The sequence below is a fragment of the Pelodiscus sinensis genome, chromosome 5 (genome assembly GCF_049634645.1).
Source record: "Pelodiscus sinensis isolate JC-2024 chromosome 5, ASM4963464v1, whole genome shotgun sequence".
Lineage (NCBI taxonomy): Eukaryota > Metazoa > Chordata > Testudines > Trionychidae > Pelodiscus > Pelodiscus sinensis.
Window position 1 is genome coordinate 14,448,054 of NC_134715.1, and position 26,199 is coordinate 14,474,252.

The window sequence follows — 26,199 nt, forward strand, 5'->3', positions numbered from 1 at the left end:
TATAGCTGCCAGCTGGGCTCTCACTAGCCCTAACAGCTTCAGCTGGCCTCTCTGTTCCCAGCCCTGGCTCAGGGCCTGAATCCTGGTCTTAAAGGGCCAGTGCAGGGCAGGCGCCGTGTCACAGGAGGGTAATCATCAGCCTCCCGCAGGCCGCTCCCTGACCTGAAGGCAAGGAGAACGTCACGAAATTTGCGGGTCCAGCAGTAGGACGCGATGTTCTGCCCCTTGGTCCCTCTCCCCTCCTGCAAGAGGGATCTTGTGGCCTGAAGAGCTAAGTGAAAGTCCCCCCAGCACTGAAGGGCCAGCTCCACCTTTCCCTTAGCCCCGCAGGTATCTGTGAGGAACCGGCAGAGCTCAGCCCCCAGCACTGAGGGGGCACCAGGTTTTTCCTCTGTCTGGGCCCCCGGATGGACCTTACGGGCCACAGAGCGGAGCAGACAGGGATCCGATCCCTGGCGTGGCGGTGCCGCGCTGCCCATCCCCAACCCCAGCGAGGGAGGGGGCGGCGGAGGGAACAAGGCAGCCCCTAGAGGACTGGGGACACAAATACTACCCCCTGAGGGCCCCTGCAGCTAGTGGGAATGTGATGGCCCCTGCAGGAGTGGCAATAACAGTGGGATGGCGGGATAATGGAGGTGGATCAAGCATCACGGTGGAGGTGGGAGGGAGGGGCATCGCGGAGGAGTGGAAGGGGGTAGGGAGGAGGGGGGAGGGAGAGTGGGCATCACGGTGGGGTGGGGGGGGTAGGATCAGGGCCAGATGATAGGATGGGAGCAGAAACAAGGGTGAGGGTGGTGGTGAGAGAGGGAGTCAGGAGAACAGCTGCAACAATTTTCGGGGCTGGTGACAATGGGGGGACCGTGGGGTCAACGGTGGCGGGGCCCTCCTCCATCATGGGGAGAGGTGTTGACGGAGGCACAGATGGCAGGGAGGGGGCCAAGGGTTAACCACTTCTCCCTACCAAGCAGCAGGCAGGGGAGGAAGGTGTAAAAGGAGGGGAAAGGAGCTGAGGGGAGGAGGGCAAGGAGGCGAACCGAGGGAAGGGACAGCAATCACTCCTCCCTGCTTAGCTGGCTGCAGAGGAGGAGGGTGCTAGAGGGAGGGGCAGGGACACGTGGGGGGGGGGGGCACAACCAGGAAGGTGGGGGAAGTGACCACGCCTCCCCACAACGCAGAAGGTAGAGGAGGAGGGTGCTGGAGGGAAGGGTAGTGATGCTGAGGAAAGAATAGATGCTGGGGAAGTTTTTTTTTTTTTTTTTTCAAAAAAAGACCACTTAAAAAAAAAAAAAAAAACCTGTAGTCTAGACACACCCTCAGTACTTCTGCCTCCTGGAACCCTGTTGCACCTTTCCCTCACCTGGCCCTAGCTCTGCTAGGAGGGCCTAAACAATAGAGGGGCCTTAGGCCCTTATTAGCCTAAAAGTTAATCTGGCTCTGCCTGCAATGACCAGTGCACCATACGTCATTTTACTCAAGTTGAATAATTGCACTGAAGTCAACAGGACAGCGCAGTGCATAAAATCAAACACTCTTTGCAGGACTAAGATCACAGAATGTAACTTTCTATAGAAGGAAAGTCTTGAAAAAGGACTAAAGTAAGAACGAAAGTCTCAAAAGCTTTTGCTTTCGTTGTGGATGAGCTGTTATGTCTAAAATGCTAAATGACACCCAGGACAAACTTCTCCCATGTTCTGTATACTTTAATTTATATATTTAAAGATAGATTCACATGTAAACTCATTCCACAAGAATGTTTTTCCAGACAGATAATGATCAGTTTTGCATTTTCCTCCTTCTTTGTCCTTAGTGAGGAAGAGATGTCAGAAAGGTAATTTTTTAAAATAACTCCAAACTTTTCTCCTCCCCCATTATACTAAAAATATTTTCCAGAAAGAATTACAGCTTTTTCTCAGCTGAAAGAGAAGTTTTACTATACACCTAATACAGGAAAAGTCACTTTTTCATCTTAAATGAAAACATGCAGTCCAGGTTTCAGTTCAGCCACAGCTGTCCAGAGCACTACATTGTTTTATTTTCAGTTCATTTAGGGAAATTGTAAATAAATTGATAGTATTTGTTTAATGTTGTGTGAGAGGGGGCACTACCTGGGAGAGTCTCTTGGGAAGTGGTGCCACAGTGGCACACATCCGGACAAGCGCACAAGACAAAACTCACTCTGCTCATGGATGGAAAATCATAGAAGGAACACTGACACCATTCTTACGCATCCTGACTCACCCATTGATGAACCTAACCTCCATTAATTTATCTATTTCTTTTTTGAGTATTTTCAGGATGGACAATGCTCTTGTTTATAAATTATGCAGACAACAATATTTTGACAGAAGACAACGTCAAGCGTTGGGAGGTTGAGTTAAATGCAGCTTCAGCTTAAACCCTCCCCACCCTCCCACCATAATTGCTTATGGCACCAAAAATAATTTGTGACGTGAAGAGTAGGAGTGTAATTTTGTTTGAAATTCAGAGGAAAGCACATCCCAGGTGATCTACTATGACAAATGATGAAACCACAAAAACCAACTCCAAAAGGAAGAAAGCCATTTATGGAAGAAGGGAGTGAAAACACAAAATGTTTGACACAGAGCCTATGGAAGTCAACACCAATCTTTCCACTTACTTCACTGGACTTTGCATCAGACCCAGATGGAGCTAAAATAAAAGAAAGCAAAATCATATAGGGTATGTCTACACTACGCTCCTAGTTCGAACTAGGAGGGTAATGTAGGCATACCGCACTTGCAAATGAAGCCCGGGATTTGAATTTCCCGGGCTTCATTTGCATAAGCCGGGTGCCATCATTTTAAAATCCCGGCTCGTTCGAACCCCGTGCCGCACGGCTACACGCGGCACGGACTAGGTAGTTCGGACTAGGCTTCCTAGTCCGAACTACCGTTACTCCTCATTCCACGAGGAGTAACAGTAGTTCGGACTAGGAAGCCTAGTCCGAACTACCTAGTCCGTGCCGCGTGTAGCCGCGTGGCACGGGGTTCGAACGAGCCGGGATTTAAAAATGACGGCGCCCGGTTTATGCAAATGAAGCCCGGGAAATTCAAATCCCGGGCTTCATTTGCAAGTGTGGTATGCCTACATTACCCTCCTACTTTGAACTAGGAGCGTAGTGTAGACATACCCATATATAGTAGCCCAATGTCTGTGACTCTGTAATGCTGAAATGCTGGCTGTTCCCTTTGGGTGGTGCTGTTGCCTCCTGCTGTGGCGCTCGGCTGACTTCTGCGCCGTTCAGCTGGGCCACCATGTGGGAGCAAGTGGCTGTATGGGGAATGCGGGGCCCAAACGGCCAATTGTGCCACTTGCTCCCGCGTGGCAGCCTGGCTGAATGGCACAGAAGTCAGCCAAGCGCCACGGCAGGAAGCAAAGGGGGGAAGGGCAGTGATGTACATACGGAGGGGGTGGGGCCTGGATGAGCAGAGAGAGGGGGAGAAGCAGGAGGCAGGAGGAGGAGTGAGAGAAACAGAGCACAGGCTCAGGAGAGAAGACTGACGTGGAGGAGAGACCTGAAAATCCTGTCTTATGATGGGCTAATTGGCTAGTGCAGTGGTCCCCACCGCAGTGCCCGCGGGCGCCATGGGCCCGCTGGGGCATTTGTGTGCGCCTGCCGACAACCTGGGCCAGCCCCGCGTGCAGCGCACTGGAGGCACCGGCGCCTGATGCACGGAGCTCGGGTGGCCCCAGCCCCGGGGCACATGCGGGTGCGCGGCGCCGGTGCCAGCCCCAGGCGCGCGGCTCTGGCGGCAGCGCCGGCCCCGGGCCAACGGCACAAGGCGCTCGGGCGGCCCCGGCCCCGGGGCACATGCCGGCACCAGGTGCAAGGGCATCCCCACCCCAGGACTTGCGGCCCTGCCCCTGGGCACCGGGCGTGTGAGTGGCCCCGCCCCCAGGCGCCCGGGAGCCTCTAAAGATTGGGGACCACTGGGAGTATGGGGCGCGCGGCACGAGGTCCAAAGTAGCCGGCATTTAAAAATGGCGCCGGCCGGCTTTATGCAAATGAAGCCCGGGAAATTCAAATACCGGGCTTCATTTGCAACTCCGTATGACTACATTACCCCCCCTAGTTCGAACTAGGGGGGTAGTGTAGACATACCCTGGGCTAGTATAAAAGGAGAGAAAGAATAAAACATAACCTGGAGGAAAGATAGTTACAGCTGTAAGAAGGTAATGAAGCAGTGAAACAGAAATGAGGGGGATGAAGATAGCTATAAAAGGAATGTACAAAGAGAATTAAATTAAAAGCACAATGTTAGGAAAGAGATCACAAGGAACAACAACAAAAGGAAACACCAGGAAGCTAAATGGCTGCGGAGGGCAGATTCAATGGAGAGAGCTATAAAAATTGAAAATAACAGGAATGAAAATGAATGTAACAGGGTTGCGGTCACAGACGTCCTCATGGGGGTACCTCCTGGGGTGCTGACATGGCCACTGCCATGCACCTTCCAGCTCTCTGGGGCTTCTCACCAGCCAGCTCTGCTGGTTTCCCCTAGCCAAGGCCCTGAGCTCAGATCCCTGCCACATCCCGCTTCCCCCCAGAAGCAGTAACCTCTTCAGGTCTGAGGAAAGTGCAGTTTAGGTCCCAGCTTCCTGGGATACCATTCCACAAAAGAGATCAAACCCCCAAAGAATTTGGTAAGGCACCTTTAACAAGGGAATGTGCACACTGATTACTTCCGCAGGTAATAATTATTTACATTGGGTTTGACAGAAAATAAAAGTGATTTTATTATGTGCAGGCAGTAGGATTTAAGTGGTAATAAGCGAGAACAAACAGCAAAGTAGATTACAAATCAAAAGAAACAAAACATTTGGCTAATTCTACACTGAAACCTCAGTACAAGCTCTTCAAACTCACCCTAAAACCTCTTTTCCAGCTGCCCTTCCAAACCAGAGCTGTCTCTCTATCCTGGGGTCTTTGGCTCCTTTCTTTTAGATGCAGCCCAGCCAAAAGATCAAGAAAACTCTTACCTTCCTATTCTTTTAAAAGAGTTCCCTTATAGCACTGGCCCCAACCTTTTGGGGCTGCCAGGCGCCCGAGGGCGGGGCCACTCACGCGCCACGTGTCCGGGGACAGGACCGCCCATGCGCCCTGCACCGGCACGTGCCATGCACCTGGGGAAGGGGCCGCCCACGTGCCCGCGCCTGGGGCTGGTACCGTGCATGTGCCACACGCCGGGGGCCTGCGGCAGGGGCCGTCCATGCGCCACGTACCCGGGGCCGTCCATGCACCATGCACCTGGGGCTGGCACCGCGCATGTGCTGCACGCTGGGGGCGGGGCCAGCCCATATGATCCGGTGGGTGCACATAAATGCCCCAGTGGCGCCAGCGGGCACCGCATTGGGAACCACTGCCTTATAGCATGGGGAATCACCTGGCCACTCCCTATCAATCACTGCTAAGATTTAAGGACAAAAGGCTATTTGTATATGATTGCCCAGACAGTGAGGCCTCCCTTGATTACTTTCATTCACACATTTAAAACCCACTAAGTATTTCCCACTCCATATGTCTAATTTTATACACAAAAATGATATCTACAAAAAAATAAGATAATCTTCATGTCATGATCCACTGCTTTTGTTTAATAGGTTACATGAAATAATTTGCTCAAAGCACCTTTGAGTTATTTATATTCATTTCAATGTGGGGGGAGGGGGGAAGGGCTCCGTCACAATGAATACTTGAGAAAAGAAACCAGTGAGAATGGTCAAGGAAACAGGCTACTGTTGACCATCATCTGGGGCTTATTCCTGGTGCTGCCACTGACCAGCTATATGGTCTTGGGACTCCATTTGTTCTAATCTTTGTCTGTCTTGTCTTATTAGATTTCAGACATTTAAGGACAGGTTTGCTATGTGTTTGTACAGTGCCTAGCATACCTGAGTCCGAATCTTGATTGAGGGCTTAACTGATACTGTAGTATAAATGCCACTATTGTAAATTTATTCCAGTGCAGAGGGGATTCTAATTCATTATGCACTACTTTTTTTTTCTTATTTCAGAAATCCAATACTGAGACGAAAGCAGGGTATCTCTGCAATGGGAGCCCACAAGGGAAGGCATCCTGGAACTAGCTGTGTGAGAAAACAAAATCTGTTTTACAACATTGTTTTAAAAATTCACAGAGCTGGGTATGTCTAGACTGTATCCCTCTGTCGGCAGAGGGATGCAGATTAGGCAGATCGATATTGCAAATGAGGCAGGGATTTAAATATCCCGCACCTAATTTGCATAAAAATGGCCACCGCGTTTTGCCGACTCACCACGTCGGCAACAAGCAGCAGTCTAGAGGGGAATCTGTCGAGAAAGAAAGCCTTTTTCGAGAGATCCCTTTTTCGAAAGATTCCAAGGAAGTTTACAGGATCTGTCGAAAAAGGCTTTCTTTGTCGACAGATTCCCCCTCTAGACTGCTGCTTCTTGCCGACAAAGTGCTGAGTCAGCAAAACGCAGCTGACATTTTTATGCAAATTAGGCATGGGATATTTCAAACCCTGCCTCATTTGCAATGTCAAGCTGCCTAATCTGCATCCCTCTGCCGACAGAGGGATGCAGTCTAGACATACCCTCTGTGCTTATGTGAGAACAATTAAAGACAATGAATAAATAAATAAATAAATAAGACTAGAAACGTACCAAATTGACAGTAATGCAAAATGCATCACAGACTCTGAAATCCGGTGTCTTCCCATGAAATCTGGCCTTGTGGGGTTTTATCCTATACTACATGGATTTCACAGGGGGAGACTGGCAGTTCTCAAATTGGGGGTCCTGAAAAAAGGGAGGTTGCACGGGGAATCACAAGGTTATTTTAGAAATGTCACAGTATTGTCTCCCTTACTTTTGCATTGCCTTCAGAGCTGATCAACTGGAGAGCAGTGGTTGTAATGTTGGCCAGGTACCCGGCTCTGAAGGCAACAACCTGCCAGCAGGAGTAAAGTGCAGAAGTAAAGGTGACAATACCATACCCATGTCACCCTTACTTCTGCTATTAGAGTTGGGTGGCTGGAGAATGGTGGCTGCTGACAATGGGCCTAGCTTACTTCTGTGCTGCTGTTAGTGGTAGCTCAGAATCCTACAGTGCCTGATTGCTGACTAGCAACCACCACTCTCCAGCAACACAGCTCTGAAGGCAGTGCTGCTGCCAGCAGCTGTATAGAAGGAAGGGTAGTAATACCGCAACTGCCATACAATGATCTTGCAACTCCCACAAAAATCTTTTTGGGCCAAGTTTCCTACAACTATAAAACCATGACGTTTCAGATTTAAATATTTAAAATCATGAAATTTACCATTTTAAAAATCTTATGACTAAGATGGACAATGATCCTAAATATGACTAAAAGAATGTCAAATATTAAATACATGTTGATATGTGTTAACTTATTAAAAGATCATGAGTTTTCATGAGTATGAATAACTGGGAAATTGAAGCAGAGACAATTTAGGGTAACATTTTCAAAAGCACAGAAAAGTCTAATTTTTCAAAATAATTGTGGCCCAGATGTTTCACATATTTAGGTTCCTGCATTTGAAACCTGGGTCTTTGATGATCTGGGCCTTATGCATTTAGGAGCCTTAGTGCCACTGAAAGCCCTATTTGAAAATGTTGCCTTTATTGACTCATCCATTGACAAAGTAAATTGGTGTTAGAGATGAGATTAAAATCCAGAAATAAGGAACTACTGACATTCAGCCTCACAGCTATAATAAAAGATTAGAAGAAATGCCCGACCACCAAAGCTGTTGTATGGCTGCTTGCTCAGCGGGACTCCTGCACCCATTAGGTGTAGGAGTCCCTCTGAGCAAGCAGCCGTACAACAAGCTTCCAAAGAACCTATGGGAAGCTGCACAAAAGTCAGTGCAATTTTCAGCTTCTAGCGGATTGCCTATACAGGTTGAACCTCCCAAATCTAGGACTCTCTGATCTGGTAACATCCATGGTCCAGCAGGGCCAGGGATGTTGCTGGACCAAAGAGCCTTGGAGTAATGCAGGGGCAGCATCTGGGGATCCCCCACACTAGCCCAGAAACCCCAGCATCAACAGGGCCAGGCAGGGGCCAGGGTGCCCCAAGCCTGGGCAGGGAACCCTCAGTGACAATGGAGCCAGGTGGCAGCTGGTGGCCCCAGCGAGGAACCATAAGAACCACACCCCCTCCAATGGCAGCAGGGCTAGGGTGACTGAGCAGCCTCTGCTGGGGAAACCCCCATGGATGAAGCGGGCTAGTGGAGGTGAGCATCCGGAATCCCCAGTGACAGCGGGGCAGGCCTACCAGAGGGATGGGTGGCTGGGCACCCTGTCTGGGGAATCTCCTGGCAGCAGCAGGGTGGCGGTACTGGATGGCACCTGCCGGGAACTTCAGAGAACACCCTGCAACAGTGAGCCTGGCAGTAGCCAAGTGGTCCAGGCCAGGAATGCCAGGAGACCCTGGGGTAGCAGGCAGGCAGCAAGGTGGGGAACCATGCTGGACAGCTTTAGCAGGACCAGCGGCAGGGCAGGGAGCCCCAGGAAGAGGAGCCCTGAAGCAGGGCAGCCAGCAGGAGAGCACAGACCTTCCCTGGTCCAACAAACTTCCTGGTCCAGGACAGCTCAGGTCCCGACGGTGCCAGACCAGGAGGTGCAACTTGTAATATATACATCTTTTACTGTATTAAGAGAACATTTTGGCATGAACTCTGTATTTTCCTTATTTCAGAGGTGTTATCATTGCACAATAATTTTGTAAATGTGGAAATTAAAGGCTCAAATCTCCATTCCACCCAAGAGCTGACTATTGCACAAATGGACAAACAGTTCAAAGGAGGTTGTAAATGTTCCATAGGCTTTTTCACTAGCAAGAACAGTTCCACCCCATAATAATATTTTACTGAAAATTACTCTCTGTAAAGATTGGAAAACTCATTACAGGTGACCGAACAGTGGAGTTTAGTAAGAAAATCAAGGAAAATAGATCTCAAAATTGACTTTGCTTCATTTGGGAACTGGGTCAAAACCAAATAAAAAAATTGCCACTGACCCACTGGAACAGGATATTGTGTTAATTGCAATTTATTTTTATTTGCCACGCTTTGTGGTCTTAACTCACAATATACATCTTCTGAGAGACATGCAGCTAAATTACTTTAAAAATTATTTCAAATGCTTTCAAATGTGTTGCGCTGCCAATCTCTTAACATAGGACTGCCACAATTTCTTTCCACATGCCCTGTACTAAATCCAAAGTCTCCTGTCTAAGTGTACTACAGAAAGATGGATTGAGGGGTGGAGGAAATCTACTCCTTCCTTTTCCCAGTTAAACAAAGGTGACTTCTCACAACTGTGGAGGGAAATTATACCAGTTGACCAAAAAAAAAAAAACAAAACAAAACCCCACACCCAACCAACCAACCAACCAAAAAATAAAAACAAACAAACTTGTGAAGTGCACTTCACTGGAATTGTTTACACTTTTTCCTGAAAAAAGAAACCTAGCCAAATTCCATTCTCTTTTTACATTAGTGTAACTCCAGAGTGAAGCTGCTGAAGTCAGCAGAGCTTCTTTGGACTACAGGTTGAACCTCTCTAGTCTGGCAACATCTGTGGTCCGGCATGGGTATGGCCAAGTTTCCCATCATCCTGTAAAATTTTAGAGCCACCAGTCCTGGTTCATTCTGTGTTCTGTACTGTAATTTAGCTATAATTTACCCTTAAATATTTTCTAAAAGCCCAGTAAACAGTGGAATGTTGGTAATACTACTCAATATTGGCCTCCTGTGGTCTGGCAAATTCTTGTGTTCTTTATTGGTCAGGTCCCAAGGGTGATGGACTAGAGAAGTTCAACCTATGTTAAACTGGAAAGCTCAATTCAACTTATTCAATATTATTGAGAGCATAACTCAACATTGTATACCAGGAAGACGGGGAGAAAGGTAATAACTCTTTAGGAAAATCTGGCATTAGCCTTCATTAGGACATCACTGAAAAACCCCTGCAATTAGATGGAATCTGGTCTGTTTCATAGGCAAAATATTTGTATTTCATGAATATTTTTATGAGCTGAAGGACTAAGTAATCTCTAGCAGAATTCCTTAGCAATGTCCAAATGACAAGTAGTCCTGTGGCACCCTACAGATTACCCAAAATATACAGAAACATTATCCAAATGAGGACAGGAGAAGCAGCCCAATATTTCACTGATTTTCCCATTAAACCTTAAAAGTCCACTTTTTTTGAATAAATCTGGGTGACCTAAATTAACTGGGTAAACCAACCAAACCAAAAGGAATGTCTGAAATTTACTAGCATTGCCTAGGTTTTTTTTTGGTCTCTGTTTCTCTGTCTCTCTCTCACACATATATATGGACAGAACAAGTAATAATTGAGTGATCCAGCTACTGTTGCCTATTCTGACAAACAGAGGCTAGGGGAAAAAACAATAAGGAGTCCTGTGGCACCTTAAAGACTAAATTGAAAGAGAGAATTCAGTGTCTTGACAAAAGTAATATATAAAGTCAGTGTTCAATCCAGGATTAGAACTCAGGAATTTCTGGTTCCTAGCCCCAAGGTCTGAACCTGAAGAAAGCATGAAAGGCCCCACCACCTAAACTGCTGTATGGTTTCTTCTAGCTTAGCACATGCACTATTTGGCTCAAGTTCTGTTTAGCTTTTACTTTCCATGAATAGATTTTCAGCCCAATCCACAGAAACTTACAGGAGAATGCTCAACGAGTTTGACAAGAGCTGGACTTATCCCTCAGTTTCCAGGTTTGAGTGCAGATAGCACCTGTGAAACAAAGATTTCATTGTGATCCTTTTCAGCATATTCTCACAAGTTGATTGAAAAGATACAATTCCTGGAGCATAAATGCACAAACTGTGTGCTTGTATGACCTGAAAATATACATTAACAGGAAACAACTCTCACCTGAGTATGACAGGGATCTGGCCATGTGTGTGGGTGACACTCTATTTATGTTCGTAACCCTGTGAATGACAAATTTAGAAATCAAAATATAGACTTAGCAAGATCTTTCATTATATGAAAAGTAGTCCAGTCATTTTCAAACCACAAAAAGCTTTTTTTTTTTAAAAGGGAAAATATACCTCTGAAGGCTAAAGGAAGCGTAGGTGTACAGGATTGTCGGTAATATCTGATGACATTCACCCTGTGAGTGCTGATTGGTCACCAAATCTGCAGCAGTGTTTAAATTCATGCACTAGTAGAGGAGTCTCTAGTTACCAAAGTACCTGTATGGCTATATCATTTCATTGATCCTATGCCCTTATGACATCTGAAGTACAAAAGCTAAGAAGTCCTGAAGAAAGCCTGGGTGACGTTCATACAGAAGTAACTATTTTAATTTTTTTGGTTTATTCTGAAAAAATGAAACAGCATGTACATGTTAACATTTGTTTTTTTTTTATAGACAAGCACAACAGAATACCTTGGGGAGAGAGAGGAGGGCAGGGGGCAAATTGTTTTTTTAAGGGAAAAGCAAAAGCTCTTTTGCTGATTTTCAGATCAGTATGCACTTAAGAGAGTAAAATAATGTAGTATTTCCTTCCTAGAACACATTTAAGTTTGTTTCTGTGTCACATGTTTATCTGATTTATACACTGGGTAAATCTGTGAGTAAAGGTGTTTATATGTGAGGCCTTATAATTCTGATTTTCTGTGCCTTAAGGCAGGGGTCGGGAACCTTTTTTGAACTGAGGGCTGCTGACCTACAGAAAAATCAGTCAGGGGCCAGGGGTTGTGGAGAGGTGGCGGGGGGAGGGCTGGAGTGCCAGCACTGGCTCCCCAATGCTGGGGAGGCCCTAAGCTTTGGGGGGCCAGATCTCGGCAACTCAGGGACTGCATCTGGCCCTGGGCCGTAGGTTCCCCATCCCTGCCTTAGGGTAAAAAGAAAAGCTATTTTATGACAGACTACTATATTAGATTATCTCATGTTAAACAGGGTGGCTACGTCTAGACTGGCATTAATTTCCGAAAATGCTTTTAACGGAAAAGTTTTCCGTTAAAAGCATTTTCGGAAAAGCACGTCTAGATTAGCAGAATGCTTTTCCGCAAAAGCACTTTTTGTGGAAAAGCGTCCGTGGCCAATCTAGACGCGCTTTTCCAGAAAAAAGCCCCAATCGCCATTTTCGCGATTGGGGCTTTTTTGCTGAAAACAGTACTGTGCTGTCTACACTGGCCCTTTTGCGCAAAAGTCTTTTGGAAAAAGACTTTTGCCCGAACGGGAGCAGCATAGTATTTCTGGAAAAGCACTGACAATCTTACATGAGATCGTCAGTGCTTTTCCGGAAATTCAAGCAGCCAGTGTAGACAACCGGCAAGTTTTTCCGGAAAAGCGGCTGATTTTCTGGAAAAACTGGCCAGTCTAGACACAGCCACACAGTCTTAGCAATATCCTATTGTACAAAAGACACTATATAGTAGATTCTGCCAGCTTTATTCTTGTTGCATTCCATATTCCTCTACAATTATTGTGTGGGTAGATGCTACTTAGTGTGAGTAACGGTGGCAGAATCAGGCCTCCTATTAGTCTAAAAGTGTGAAAATGTGTTTACTTACTGTCAACTCACAGGGCCAGGGCCCAACAGGATTATGGATTCGATTCAAGACAGAGTCCATTAGGGATAGTTGCTTTTATCAATCTACTACATCACTACTATTACAGGCTTAATACTACCAGATGGTTACACAGCTACTGCAAAGTAATACAGCCGGTCCCCGAGTTGCGAATGGTCGACTTATGACCGTTCACAGTTACAACTGAAGCTGTTGTAAATGACGGACCCCGGGTTACGAAAGCAATCCGTGCTTATGAACAGCGCGGTAATGTGTAACTCTATGGGGCCCGACTTACGAATGAACCGAGTTAGGACCAATTGCTTGGTCCATAACCGGTTTGTAAGTTGGGAAGAGGCTGTACTCCAATAAGCACAAGCAGAACAATGCATAAAAGAGAGCAACAGCGCTTGGAAATGCTTACGCCCCTTCAGTCTGTGGGGAGTCCCATTCCTGTCACCTCACACCAGGTTGCAGTGGACATGGCTCCAGCTGGGGGGATCCTCGGAGTTCTAGGTCCCTGGTGAGACTCACCGGACACAGGACTTCCTACACTAGTTATACTACAGTTGTTTATCGGGTGTGCACATACTGGCCCAATGCCACTTTCAATGTCCCCACGGGGCTGAGAACAGAGGTCATGTTATTTATCCCATATTTGTCCCTCAGCTAGGTCTCTCAACTCATAGGGAGTTGCAGGTGTTGAAGGCGATCTGATCAAGAACACCTGGTATTTTTGCCATCAGGGCTCATGGCTGGCCTAAAGCAATACAAATTTAACCCCTGCAGGTCTACATATGGCTTTTTATGTGACACTTGCCCTTTGCAGTGTTTATGTTTTATGTTACATAAAAGGGTTTAACTCTGAAAGGAAATGATTACTTAAATCCACTTTAAAGTACACTAGAGGTTTTGAGTGCCAGCACTCTTTCCAAATCAGGCCCTTTTTAAGGTGTTTCAAGTTCGCCTCGGTTTTTGCTACTCAAAAATCACTAGATGCTTTTGTTATAATCAGTCATGCTGAATTGCAGTTAGGAGCATGTATAAATACTCTTTTCCCTACTTCATCACAGCTACAGACACCACAATCAATATGAAGGCAGTACTCCTGTTAATCTCTCTTTGGGCTTTATCTTGTGCTCATCCTGTAAGTACTTATTATAAAATAATTAAAACCCCAAGCCTCAGCATTTTAAAGAACACTAGACATTCTGTACAAATGTTGTTCATGCATAAATTTGTCTTTTAATGTACTTAGGTGCCTAGTCATCAAAATGTCCATTCTGGGAGCGCTGAAAAACAGAAGGTAAGCTGATTATCAGGAGTTTTTTCAGAAGACTATTTCAGCAAATATCTTGTGAAACAATATTGTAAAGCAATTTTAATTTTATTTTAATTCATAATTGTTCTAGCTAATTCTACATTCATCCTCCCTGCCACACATATATGTGGAGATAACTATGTGATAGATAGAATTACATGCTTTCAGACACCTCAACTATGTGCTGCCCACTAATTCATCCCCGCAGAACTTACTGTAACAATCCAAAGATTGGAACAGCTTTAGAAACCTGCTTTTTAAAGCTTTTGAAATAAATAGGAAAGCTGCCAGAGCAACGTTTCCTCCTTCACTACCCAAACATGGAATTTCTTTTTGACTTCTCCCCTTCCCCCAACATGAGGCACAGGATAGGCAGGGTTCAGCCAAAACTACTTTTCTAAGATTCAGTAACATCACAGCTTTCAAGTTAGGGTATCTTTCCATGCCACAGTGCTAGAAATTGCAACTTTGTGCCACTGGAAAGAAGAAAGTCCCATCTTCCTAGTGACAGACAAATAATTTGTTCCTGCCTCTGAACTGGTACATTCTAAACCACTTGTGGTTTTGGTCTTCATGAGTCTAAAAGTCTCTTATGGTTTCACACACCTCTATCAGAGTATGTCTACACTACAGCACTAATTCGAACTAACTTAATTCGAATTAGTTAATTCGAAATAAGCTAATTTGAATTAGTGGATCTAGACCTAAAAACTAATTAGAATTAGCGTTTTGCTAATTCAAAATAGCATGTCCACATTGAGTAGACCCTGAACTGAAGTTAAGGCTGGCCGGAACCAGTGCCGGCAGGGCATCAGGTTAGGACTTAGACTGTGGAGCTGCTGCCTCAGGCTAGCTGAGGGCTGTGCTTGAAGGGACCCGACCCCCACCCCGGACAGACAGTTTTCAGGGTTCCCCGCTTGCTTCTCTAACTCGATGAGGGACAGCAAAGCAGTCCTGTCTTGGAGTGCCCTGAGTGCCCACACTCGGCACGTCACAGCACTTGGCCATCAGCCCGGCTGCACTTGCCGCAGGCTGCCATCCGGGGGGGTCAATCGGGGGGCTGTCAGGATCCAGGAGGCCCTGCAGGAGAGCTTCCACCCCAAGGAGCCCGCAGAGCCACCCCAGTACTCCCAATCAGGGGCTTGTGCCCCATTCCTCCCTCACCTCCTTCCACTTACCCCTCCCTAGGCCCCTTTCCTGATGTAAAAAATAAAGGACACGTGTGTTCAAAAATAGAAACTCTCTTTATTTAACAAAACTGGAGGGGGGGGGATTAACCTCTGGGGAGGCTGGGAAAAGGAGGTGGGAAAGGGGAAGAGAGAGGGTGTGAGAGGGGAGGGGGAAACCTGGGAGGAGGGAGCTGGAAGGGGGAAGCCAGGGGAAGGAGGAGGAGGGGAAGTATAAAACTATGGTACGCCATATCTTCAGTACTGTGTTCAGATGTGGTCTCCTCACCTCAAAAGAAAAAAAAAAATTTGGCCTTGGAAAGGGTGAAGAAACGGGCAACTAAAATGATTAGGGATTTGGAACAGGTCCCATATGAAGAGAGGCTGAAGAGACTGGGACTCTTCAGCTTAGAAAAGAGGAGACTGAGGGGGTATATGATAGAGGTCTATAAAATCATGAGTGGTGTGGAGAGGGTGAATAAAGAAAAGTTCTTCATTAGTTCCCATAATATAGGTACTAGAGGACACCAAATGAAATTAATGGGCGGCAGGTTTAAAACTAATAAGCAAAAGTTCTTCTTCACCAGCACATAGTCAACCTGTGGAACTCCTTGCCATAGGAAGCTGTGAAGGCTAGTACTATAACAGAGTTTAAAGAGAAGTTAGATAAATTCATGGAGGTTGGGTCCATGGAGTGCTATTAGCCAGGGAGTAGGAACGGTGTCCCTGGCCTCTGTTTGTGGAAGGCTGGAGATGGAAGGCACGAGACAAATTGCTTGGTCATTGTCTTTGGTCCATCCCCTCTGGGGTACGTGGTGTTGGCCGCTGTCGGCAGACAGGCTACTGGGCTAGATGGACCTTTGGTCTGACCCAGTACGGCCATTCTTATGTTCTTATGTTCTAAGCTCAGGGTTGGGGGTCTCACTGGACCAACTTGATTCTCATGCAAACCTGCTCCTGGGTTCGCATGTGGCCTTTGGTTTGGCAGCTATACTGCCCTAGACAGCTGCATTCCTCTGTCTAGTGCGGAGATCGTGGATGTTGGAGGCCTCCCTCCAAACCTCGATAAGGGAGGCTCCTGGGAGCCGCCAGCCTGGTCCCAGGAAGAGGCGGAGAGCTAGGGGGCATCGGGTGGCTGGCTCATGCCGTGCCAGGTGCAGGGTCTGCTGGCTGGGTGCTGGCAGGCTTGCACCTGGCATGGACACCGAAGCCAGACCGTGCCCCTTTAAGGGCTCCAGGGCCGGGAGGGGGGCAGAAGAGTTTCCCTGGTTTGGCCCATAGTGGCCACCAGGGCAACCCGGGAAGGGCTAGTCTCCATCTAGTTCGAATTAAGTGGCTACACAGCTCTTAATTCGAACTACTTAATTCAAACTAGGCGTTACTCCTCGTAGCATGAGGTTTACCTAGTTCGAATTAAGCGCTCTGCTAGTTTGATTTAAATTTGAACTAGTGGTTTGTATGTGTAGCCCCTATTAAAGTTAATTCGAACTAAGGGCTGTTAGTTCAAATTAACTTTGTAGTGTAGACATATCCTCGATGACATTTAACATTATCCCCTAAAAAAAAAAGATTTGTCCATTCAAAATGCCAGCAAAATCCATGGTAACCATAATAAAACATTCAGTTATTTTATTCAAACTGAAATCACTTCAGTATAAGCAGTCTGAGCATTTAAAAATGCATGAGATATTACTAAATTAGATCTATCACATACCCATTTCTTTTAACAAATAAAAACGGCAAAATGAAATAATCCCCCTCCCTTTTTCTGTTTGGGTTTCTTGCATAAGGCAAACAATGGTTTATTAGAAAAAAAAAAAGCAATGCAGATGAACTGGTAATTAAAGGGTAATTAAATTAACCCTCATTGCCTTTCTGACAAAGTAAAACAGTAATAAGCAGTTTATTTTACATCAGTGGACACAATGTGACTCTTACATCAGTATAACTGCAACACTATTTGCTTAACCCAAGTACCTTAATTTCAGGACACAATAAGTGAAGAAAGTCTGAATGAGGTGGCAGATTATGATGATGATGACAGCAGCCCTAAAAGCAGCGCAGAAACTGAAAGAGATAATTCAAATGTTGATGAACATGAGGATATTGATGAAGAATACCACTACCCATCTGTGGTTTCTAGCAGGAGTTCTGAAAGTCCAGGTGACATTGATGGAAACGATGTTGATGCAAGGAGCACTCAGGACTATGAGGGTGAAGACAGTTTTAGAAAAAAGCAAGCTCAGCATAAGACTTTGGCCAATCAAAAGAAGTCGGCTGATGATGATATAGAAGAAGTAGCTGAAAATAACCATGGTGATCAATTAACTGAGAAAAATTCCCTAGTAAGTATACCTAACTCTTCTGTATAAGACTCAGTTGCCTACCAGTTAACGTTTTTCTTCCACCAGTTGTCTGATCCGCAAAAATGGTTAGCAATCTTAATGCAATCTGCTGTAAACACAGGGCTTTAAACACATCACAGATAATTTGCTGTAATCAGATCAGGCTCTATTTTCAAGAGACAGTATTGTGCTAACAGCTGAATTTTGGATAAATACATTTGGATTTGGGTAAGCTTACAGGGAAATTAATTAAAAAAAAAAAGAATCACTCCTCCAGCTTTGTAATGAAATGTATATGTCAAAATACAAACAAATTGTGTGTATTGGAAATTCAGACATATGCAAAATTCTTACAGGAGAAAGTTTGACTAAATGGAAAAAAAACAACCAAAAATATACAGTTGTGTAAAATTATATCTGAAATGAAATCATACCCCCCTTTTTTACCACTAGACTATGTAGATTGAACCTCCCTTGTCTGGCACCCTCTGGACCTGACCTCTCCCAGATGAGAGATTTTGCCAGACCAGGGGTGGTCATTTCTGGATCCCCTGACACCAGCCCCCCTCCACTCCTGACCCTGCTGCTACCCGCCAGCTGGCTCTCTTGTCTTGCAGGCCCTGCTGCCTTACAGAGCAACCTTGCCATCTCTGTTCACCAGGCTCCCACTGCTGCGCAAGGCAGTCTCGCTGTTTGTGTGCTCACCAGGCTCCTGCTGCAGCTCCCGGCAGCCCTGCTTGCCTTCTTGCATTGGGCTCTCTGTGCACCAAATTCCTGCTGGAGAGCCTGGCTCCTGCTGCCACTCTGGGCAGTCCCGCAGCCTCTGTACCAGATTCCTGCTGCTGTACGTGGGGCTGCCGCTGCCCTGCCAGGAAGCCCTGCAGCTCTGCCAGCTTGCAGGGCTCTCAGGTAGTAGCCCTCCATTGGGACTCTCTGGTCTTGGAACATCTGTGGTGGTCCTGTTGCCGGACCAGAGAATCCTGGTTAAGAGTGTTTCAATCTGTAGTACTTACGTGAAAAATGTCCAGATACCTAACACATCTTTGGATATATGGAAAGCATTATTTCCTTATATTTTTACTGTCAAAAGCATAAGAAAACCTCACTATTCATCCATGGGCAGGATTTTCAAAAGAGCTCAATATCAGTAGCTCCTATTTATTATTGCAGAAATGGGCCTGAAATCAATTATTACACACTTCAAACATTGGTCAAGATTTTCCAAGGAGCATAGCACCCACACCCAACAGCTACTATAAAGTCCCTGTGGAAGTTCTGGCTTTTTTCAGTACTGTGCAATGGGCCATATCATAGCTTTTATGGTTGAAGACCATTACTATATGCAACTTACTTGGAAAACTTTGGAAGAACTGTGATTTCATTGATGTGGATAATCTTGCGACTGATGCAGATTGCAACTTTTTCATGCCATCCTAGATTAGTTATATTAAAGGCATATACAATTACATGTAGAGATGGAACAAATCAAATCCCTGTATCCAAACACCTAGCCCTTCAAAAGATGTATCAGAATATTGTAGCTTAAGCCATATATCACATTGCATAATGTTCTATTTATGAGTATGACCGATGTAATCTTGAATCATGTAATGCCATAAATGAAAATTCACCTCTCTCCTGCCATAAATCATTTTAAACTAGTGGATTAATTTGTTTACAATATCTAAATTGAACAGTAGTTGAACTGTAATTTCTAGGGGGACATATTTTTAAAACTCTTAGAATGTTAACTAAAGTAACATTTTATTTGGTGATTTGAAATCTAATTTGTTAGATATATATTTTAAGGCCTACTGGGTCAAATTCTGCTCTTAGTTACATCCATGTAACATTATGGATTTGAAGGAACAGCACAGGTATAAAGAATAGTAGTGTTTGGCCTACACAATTTAGTAAACAAACAGCTTTTGTAAAATACAAGAGGAAAGTCTTTATAATAATTTCTCTTTTCTGCATATATAGGTGGATGTAAATGAGATTCCTGTTATTGACAGCAGTGACAATGGAAATCACTATACGGGCAGCAAAGAAACTGAAGAAAGTGATGGCATTGAAAATGGTTATCTTTATAAATCCAATGGATTTGATTCGAGCAAAGGGGATGAGGAAAGAAATTATCTGATAGATGAGGAAGATGACAGTGGTGATGACATTTTTGATGAAAATAATGAGGAAGATGTTCATAGGGCAGACTCTAGATTCACCATTCGTCCCACTGGAGCAGATGAGCATAATGAAGTTGCTCATGGGGACCTAGATGGTGACAACAGAGCTACTGCTACCGGGAAAAAAGACAGTGACAGCAGTAGCAGCAGCAGCAGCAGCAGCAGCAGCAGCAGCGAAAGCAGAGACCTTGATCGGGAGGATGCCAGTTGCATTTCTGATAGTAATAGCGATGGCAGGCATTTCCACAGCAAAGGAAATCAAGATGACAGTGCCAGCAGTAGCCAAGAAGAGAGATACAGTTTTGATGAAGGAATGCACGGTGATGACCCATCCATCTTTGAGAGTGAGGGCAGCAATTCAAATATGGTTCATGGTACCCTTTATTCCAAAGTAAGCAGCCAAGAAGCCAGTAGGGAGCATGGTCAGAGCACACAGAAAAGCAGCAGAACATCAGTGAAACATTCCCAGAGCCACATGTTTCAAAATGGTGATGCTACTTCAGAAGAGGATGATAGTGCAGAGGGCAATGACAACCAATCCAGGGATGCAGATGACACCAGCTCCAAAGAGGACAGCAAGTCCACAGAAGACAACAGTTGTTCTAAAGAATATGTTTCCAGCCACCCCAGGGAGGATGTCACCAGCCAGTCAAAGGAAAATGGCACCAGCTGGTCCAATGAGGATATCTCCAGTCAATCAAGTGAAAACAGTAGCGAATCCCAAGAAGAAAATGAAGAAAACTCCGAAGATGTGGAAAGTAAATCAAGTGAACACAGCGGTAGCAAGTCTAAAGAAGGACAGGAAGACAGAGACTCCCTTAAGGATGACAGCAAGATATCAGTAAGTGACAGTGAATCCACAGAAGACAAGAGGGAACATGGCAAATTAGAGAAGAGTAAATCCACAGAGAGCAGCTTGGAATCAGAAGAAGATAAGGATGGACCATCCCACAGTAAATCAGTTGAGAGCAAAAGTGCTTCAGAAGAGGGCAATAGACGCAAAGAGAGCAAAGCCAGTGATTTGGACCAAGTCAGTAATTCGAATGAAGAGGACATCAGCTCTGAAGAACTGCAAGGCCAAGACAGTAAGTCTGTAGAAACAAATGACAGTGAACCTAAACAAGACAAACATAGTCATTCTAGAGAAAGAGATAGGGAATCCAGAGAGCATACTGCAAGTCAATCAGCCAGCTATGAAGATGACAGTGTATCGAGGAGCACTGAGATTGAAAGCAGAAAGCTAATCCTTGATGTTTATCACAACAAACCCATTGGTGACTATGATGACAATGACTGTCAGGATGGATATTAAAATGTATATGAAAACTCAATTGTGGGGCAGGAAAGGAAAAATCTTTTAATTTATTTACCATGTAGACAATAAGAAGATCAGTTCTTTCTGAGAAATATTCTGTGAACAATAAGGGCATGATGATTTGGTAGGATTTCACTATTTCAGCTGGTGTTTGCCCAATGTGAAATCAAATGAAAAATGATGCTTTAAATATGAAAAAGCTAAATGTAAGTAAGAAGTTGATTTATTGTCCTAGAACTGAAGTAGTACAAAGAAGGGGAAAATCTATATATTGTTTAGAAGTGTTTGCAAACTAAAATAAAATCCCGTATTTTTTAGTGAAGTTAAAGCTAGTAGAGTGATGGTTTCCTATAATTCAGTATGTTATTTCCATTAACATTGTTAGGCATGATGTTTTTGAGCATTAAGGAGGAAATGGATGTTTAACATACAAGATCCTTAATTTAAAGTTTATGTGGACTGTAAACACATGAATTTAAGTGCCACTACTCCATGTAATAAGCAAAGCATATGGTCACTGCATATATACATCTTGTGGATTTCAATTTATTTTGTTATTCAATGTATCTATCACTTCAATAGCAGTGTATGTAATATTTTGTAATAAATGTACAAAAACCTATCTTTTTCCTTTGATGACCTTACTATTTTAAAGTTACAAATAATCCTTTATTATTTCCCTAATTAATATTAAAAACACCAGATCAAATCATTGCATGATTTGACTTTTTACTATTAGGCTATATTAAAATGAAATATTATTACTTTGTAGTTTGAATTCAATGGGAAAGGGAAAAAGGGTGTTCTAAAGTGGTAACTTTAACATAGCTGATTTAGATTCCTTAAGTGCTACTTAAGGAAAAACAGACCCGGCTTCTGATCTCACACTGGTATAAAAACAGCGCAATTCCACTGACTTCAATGAAGTCATTCTTGACTTATTCGCACACCCATGAGATCGGATTCATACCCTGTATACTTGTGCTGATTTTGCAGCAAGCAGCCAGAATTTTGAAGCCCCCCTCTTCAAAATGCTACTTTCAAAAAAGAGATACTAGATGGAATATTTTTGCAACATCAGCTAATCATCTTTCTCTAATGCTCCATTGCCATTCCCAGATGTCCAGCATATCAGCACAGCAGTCCCTATTAAATGCACAGGGAGAGCAGATCTTTCTGTGCTAGACTAAACCAAGGACAGTCTTGTACTCAGAGATGCATATGCATGTACGCACTACAGGCCTGCTTCTGTTCAGAATTCAATTACAATTTAAAAGTTTAGTAATCACATAGTGCAGAATTCTCCTATTGCCAGTACTGGAAGGTAGAAAAACCTATGGGAGAACAACTCTGAAAATGCCCGAGGGTATAGAATTTTCCTAACATTTTCTTTTCTCCGTACCTACCACACACCTACATGGATGTGCTACTGACCTGTGCACAGATGACAGCTCTTTTGTACCCTGCTCACACCCTCTGGTGTAGGTGAGGAAGAAAGATGACAGGAATATTCTGAATGGAGGGAAGGCAGTATGGGGAAGCTAGGAGGAAGAGAGTGGTCAGGGATGAGGCCATATGTTGGTGACAGAAGGAGAAAAATCTGGGAACTAGGAAAGAGGTTAATGAACAAAACAAAGAAGAGTGGAGAAAATGACTGGGTGTTAGGGACAGTGCATGGGGTGGGGTTGGGAGGTGAGAATAAAAAAAGGGTGCGAACACTGGACTTGAGTTGGAATAAGAGTCTATTTGGGTGCTTGCTGGTAGTGGTGTTGCAGAGCATAGAACGGGAGGAGGATTATGGGCGAGGTTGAACTTGAAGCTGGAAGTGGTGGAAAAGAGCAGGGCAAGGAGGCTTAAAATCTGACCAGTCTTGCAACTATCTTCTACTTCAGAATACAAGTTCTTTCACCTCCAATGTGTTGGAAACTTAACTTTAGCGGCTGTTCCCCAACTGCAGCATCCTGTTTGAGGGCAGGTTTGGGCACTCCCCTCAAACTTGCCTTTGTTAACAAAGCTGTATACCCAACATCAAATTATTCCCCTGCAAATACATATCCTGGTACCAAAGTTAAGCAGCCTCAATGATGCTGATCACAGCAAACAATTAAATGCAAGGACCTGGAGGACAGACAAATTTCTTAAATGAAAGAACATCAATTGGGTTAATTTTTGTAATTAGATGTAAAACTCTGAATTAATCACTCAGCAGTGAGAATTCTTGCTTACATGATATTCAGATTCAATAATTGCTCCAGTTCTGAGCAATCCTCTGTCAATCCTGCTTGAGAGCTGGAATTAAATTCAAACTTTAAGGTGCATGCAGACAGAACATATGTAATATACATGAATTTTACATCTAGGTGAAACATTATCTATGGTGAGAAGATGTAAAATTATACACCAATAACTCAAATGCAATTTGAATTATGAAAAGCTGCTGTCAAAGTAGCTCTTATTTTCTTAACAGAGTTCATGTTATGGGGTAGAATACTGACATCTGAATATGGAGTAGGTATTTGTAGATCCAGCATAGCATTTTCGCTTTGTAATTTACTTTAAGCTCATGATCTACTTTAGGATAAAAGCTTAGTGTGCTGGCTTTAAACTATACAGAAGTTTAAAACCAAGCATGTCAAGTACTCTCCTGAACTGGGGTATGAAATCTTAGTTATGGGACTACAGAGTTTTATGGCTACCTCTCCCACTACTTTCCCTCTTGATGTAAAATAGCAACAAGGGCCAACTTCTGGAAAAGAATGAAAATATACAGAAATGTCACCAGAATGTATGGGGGAAGTTTGAAAGTGTGAAATATTGGAGCTTCATAGAACACAGATCCTCTGGCCATATACCTGGTGTATATGTATACATTTCTCTGCATAGGACTGTGACACAATCCTAAATTCTATAGCCTTTGACTAACTTAAAGCACATTCTTTGCTTCAGAATACCCTGAGTATAGGGAATACTAACCAAAAGGAAAAGAGCTTTGCTTGTCTCCACATTGTTGGTCTTTCTTTCTCGGGTTGAATCAAAATCCTTTCTCAATTTACTCCAGCATGTCTGAAGAACTGAGGTGTGCTTTTTTTCTGCTATAGTCAGTGCAAGTCCCCTGTCTAGGGAGAGTATAAAATGTTGGCGGGGAGGGCAATAATTAGGTATCTACCTGTAACATATCTGTTTGGTAAATAGAGGACTTCATGCAGAATACAATGTATTTGAGGCCTGTTTAAAATAAGAACCTTTCTTTTATTTGGATTAGGCTCCAACATGCTGGAAAGATTTCTAGGGAGAGTGGAGAATTCTAACATTAAAGTGAGACCTAGGCATTATGAATTTCTTAAAACTAAATGTACGAAGTCCCAAACCTTAACATTACAACAAATAAGGACTTTTAACAAGAGGTTAATCTTATTAATGACAAAACCCTTTTATCTTATAAACTATTGTTTTCTACAAGCAAGTAAAGACACTGCGGACTAGAGTCATAAATGGATTTTGGCACACACTGGCCACTTAGATGCTTAACTCCCAAAAACCAGGCTCCACTAGGATGAACAAAGCTTTCACTCTGCTGCCACCAAATCCTGGTATTTGTCACTTAAAAATACCTAGGAACCTGACTTTCTGCATCAGGAGAAGGTGTGAACAGTGTACAAAAGGGTGCCTAAATCCCAGAGCACTGCATAAACTGGGGGAAGAGACGTGTTTCTCCTCTTAAATTTTCCCAGAGGTACAAGTCCAGTAAGTGTGCTCAAAGCTTAATTGCTGGATTGGTGAGCTTCTACAAAGCAGCCAGGATAGGAAGAGAAAGGGAGGTGATAACTTTTAATCTAGTGCTTAGGGTGCCTCACCTTAGAAATGGGAAGCCCCCCCAGCCATTCAGGTTCTCTGTCTGATTGGGATTTGAACTTGGATCTGGGTGAATATCAAAATCCCTGAACAACAGGTGCTTTTCCTATTAAAGCTCTTCCGCAGTCTGTTTATATCTAAAAGTTTAAAAAGACATAAGTACAGAGTAACTGGATGATCTATCTCCTACCTTCTAGGTGAGTGCTTTAACCACCAGACTACACAGTCATTCCCATAGCTGTTTTCTTTGTGGTCCAATGATTCTTTCATTATTGATTTGCAGTGAAATAGCTTCACCAGGAGACCTCAGACTCGCAAGAGGGAAAGGTGCTTCCATGCCTTAGCACATACACCCTTGGCTACTTCAGGCTAGGATCTGCTTAGTATGCTGGCTTTTGTGAGTCCCTTTCTGAGGTACAAGTAACTCTGTTCATTGTAGAGAGAGCTTAGGTACTCAACTCAGGTTCTGAGATCACAACGATTTTCCAGGTACCTAAAAATGAAGCACTGGATAGTGACTGTCACCATTCCTATCCCTAACTGTTATACCTAGCAAGCAGACTGCTTATTTCTTCATCTTTCTGCAACAAGATACATACAATTAGTCTGGTGATTTGTATTAAATATACAATAGAATAGTAGACCCTCACTTATTCATATGTTTTGGCAATGTGGAATGATTAGTAGACAGAAGTACTTACACAGATGGATGCTTCTACAGTCACATTTAAATTCCTTTGGAGCCAGTGGGAATTGGAATAGAGCTATAAATCAAAAGGAAAGGAAGTTAATTCAATTTTACCTATTTACTGCAAGAAAAACATATTTAATTAGTGGACTCCAGTACTCTTTCGAGCACTGAAAACTCTATCTTCTGGTTTTAGAGGATCTAACTTTTTATTCATGAACTAATCAAAAGAGACTCAGATAAGCAGATTGAGCATCTAAGCTCATGTTACAAGCTGTGTAGTTATTTTAAAACGAAGAAATGTTTTAAAAACCTTGAAAAGTGAAAAAATTGATTGGTGAAATCATTTAATTCAGCCTATTTTTAAAGCATTTTATATAAAATGTGTCAATGTAGAAAACTGCATTGTGTTTTGTCAAATACCCAGCAAGTGGCACTGGTGTCCAGGTAAAATGATTCAGTCCTTGCTACCATGCTGAGTTGAGTTACAGGCCTGCTGTGTAAAAACCTTCAACAAGCCTGGACAAAACGATACAATGAAAGGAATGGCATAGGAATTGGGTTCTGAATTCCCTCTAAATTTATGTAATGATTTAAATAATAAGGAAATGAGTCTAACCTGCCAGAAATTCTAAATTCTAAATCACCAACAGGACCTAGTCAATGTCCTAAGTAAAAAGCAACTTTAGGACTGTGGGGTTGCAAAAATTGCTTATCGTTACTGTTTCTCACACACACACACAC

At 43.9% G+C, this 26,199-nt stretch overlaps 1 protein-coding gene across 1 annotated transcript; it reads left to right on the forward strand.

The window, feature by feature from the left end:
• Positions 1–10,994: 10,994 nt before the first annotated feature.
• LOC102454852 (uncharacterized) lies at positions 10,995–21,566 on the forward strand. The gene is made up of 5 exons (XM_075929560.1): positions 10,995–11,358; positions 13,656–13,729; positions 13,841–13,888; positions 17,058–17,414; positions 19,398–21,566. The coding sequence occupies exons 2-5, from the start codon at positions 13,676–13,678 to the stop codon at positions 20,910–20,912; spliced, it is 1,974 nt and encodes a 657-aa protein (XP_075785675.1). The 5' UTR covers positions 10,995–11,358; positions 13,656–13,675; the 3' UTR covers positions 20,913–21,566.
• Positions 21,567–26,199: the final 4,633 nt, after the last annotated feature.

Excerpts from the sequence above, each read along its gene's own strand:
- LOC102454852 (XM_075929560.1), top strand. The coding sequence starts at position 13,676 with ATGAAGGCAGTACTCCTGTTAATCTCTCTTTGGGCTTTATCTTGTGCT. Across the intron at positions 13,730-13,840 it reads CTTTATCTTGTGCTCATCCT|GTGCCTAGTCATCAAAATGT; the intron begins GTAAGTACTTAT and ends TAATGTACTTAG. Across the intron at positions 13,889-17,057 it reads GGAGCGCTGAAAAACAGAAG|GACACAATAAGTGAAGAAAG; the intron begins GTAAGCTGATTA and ends CCTTAATTTCAG.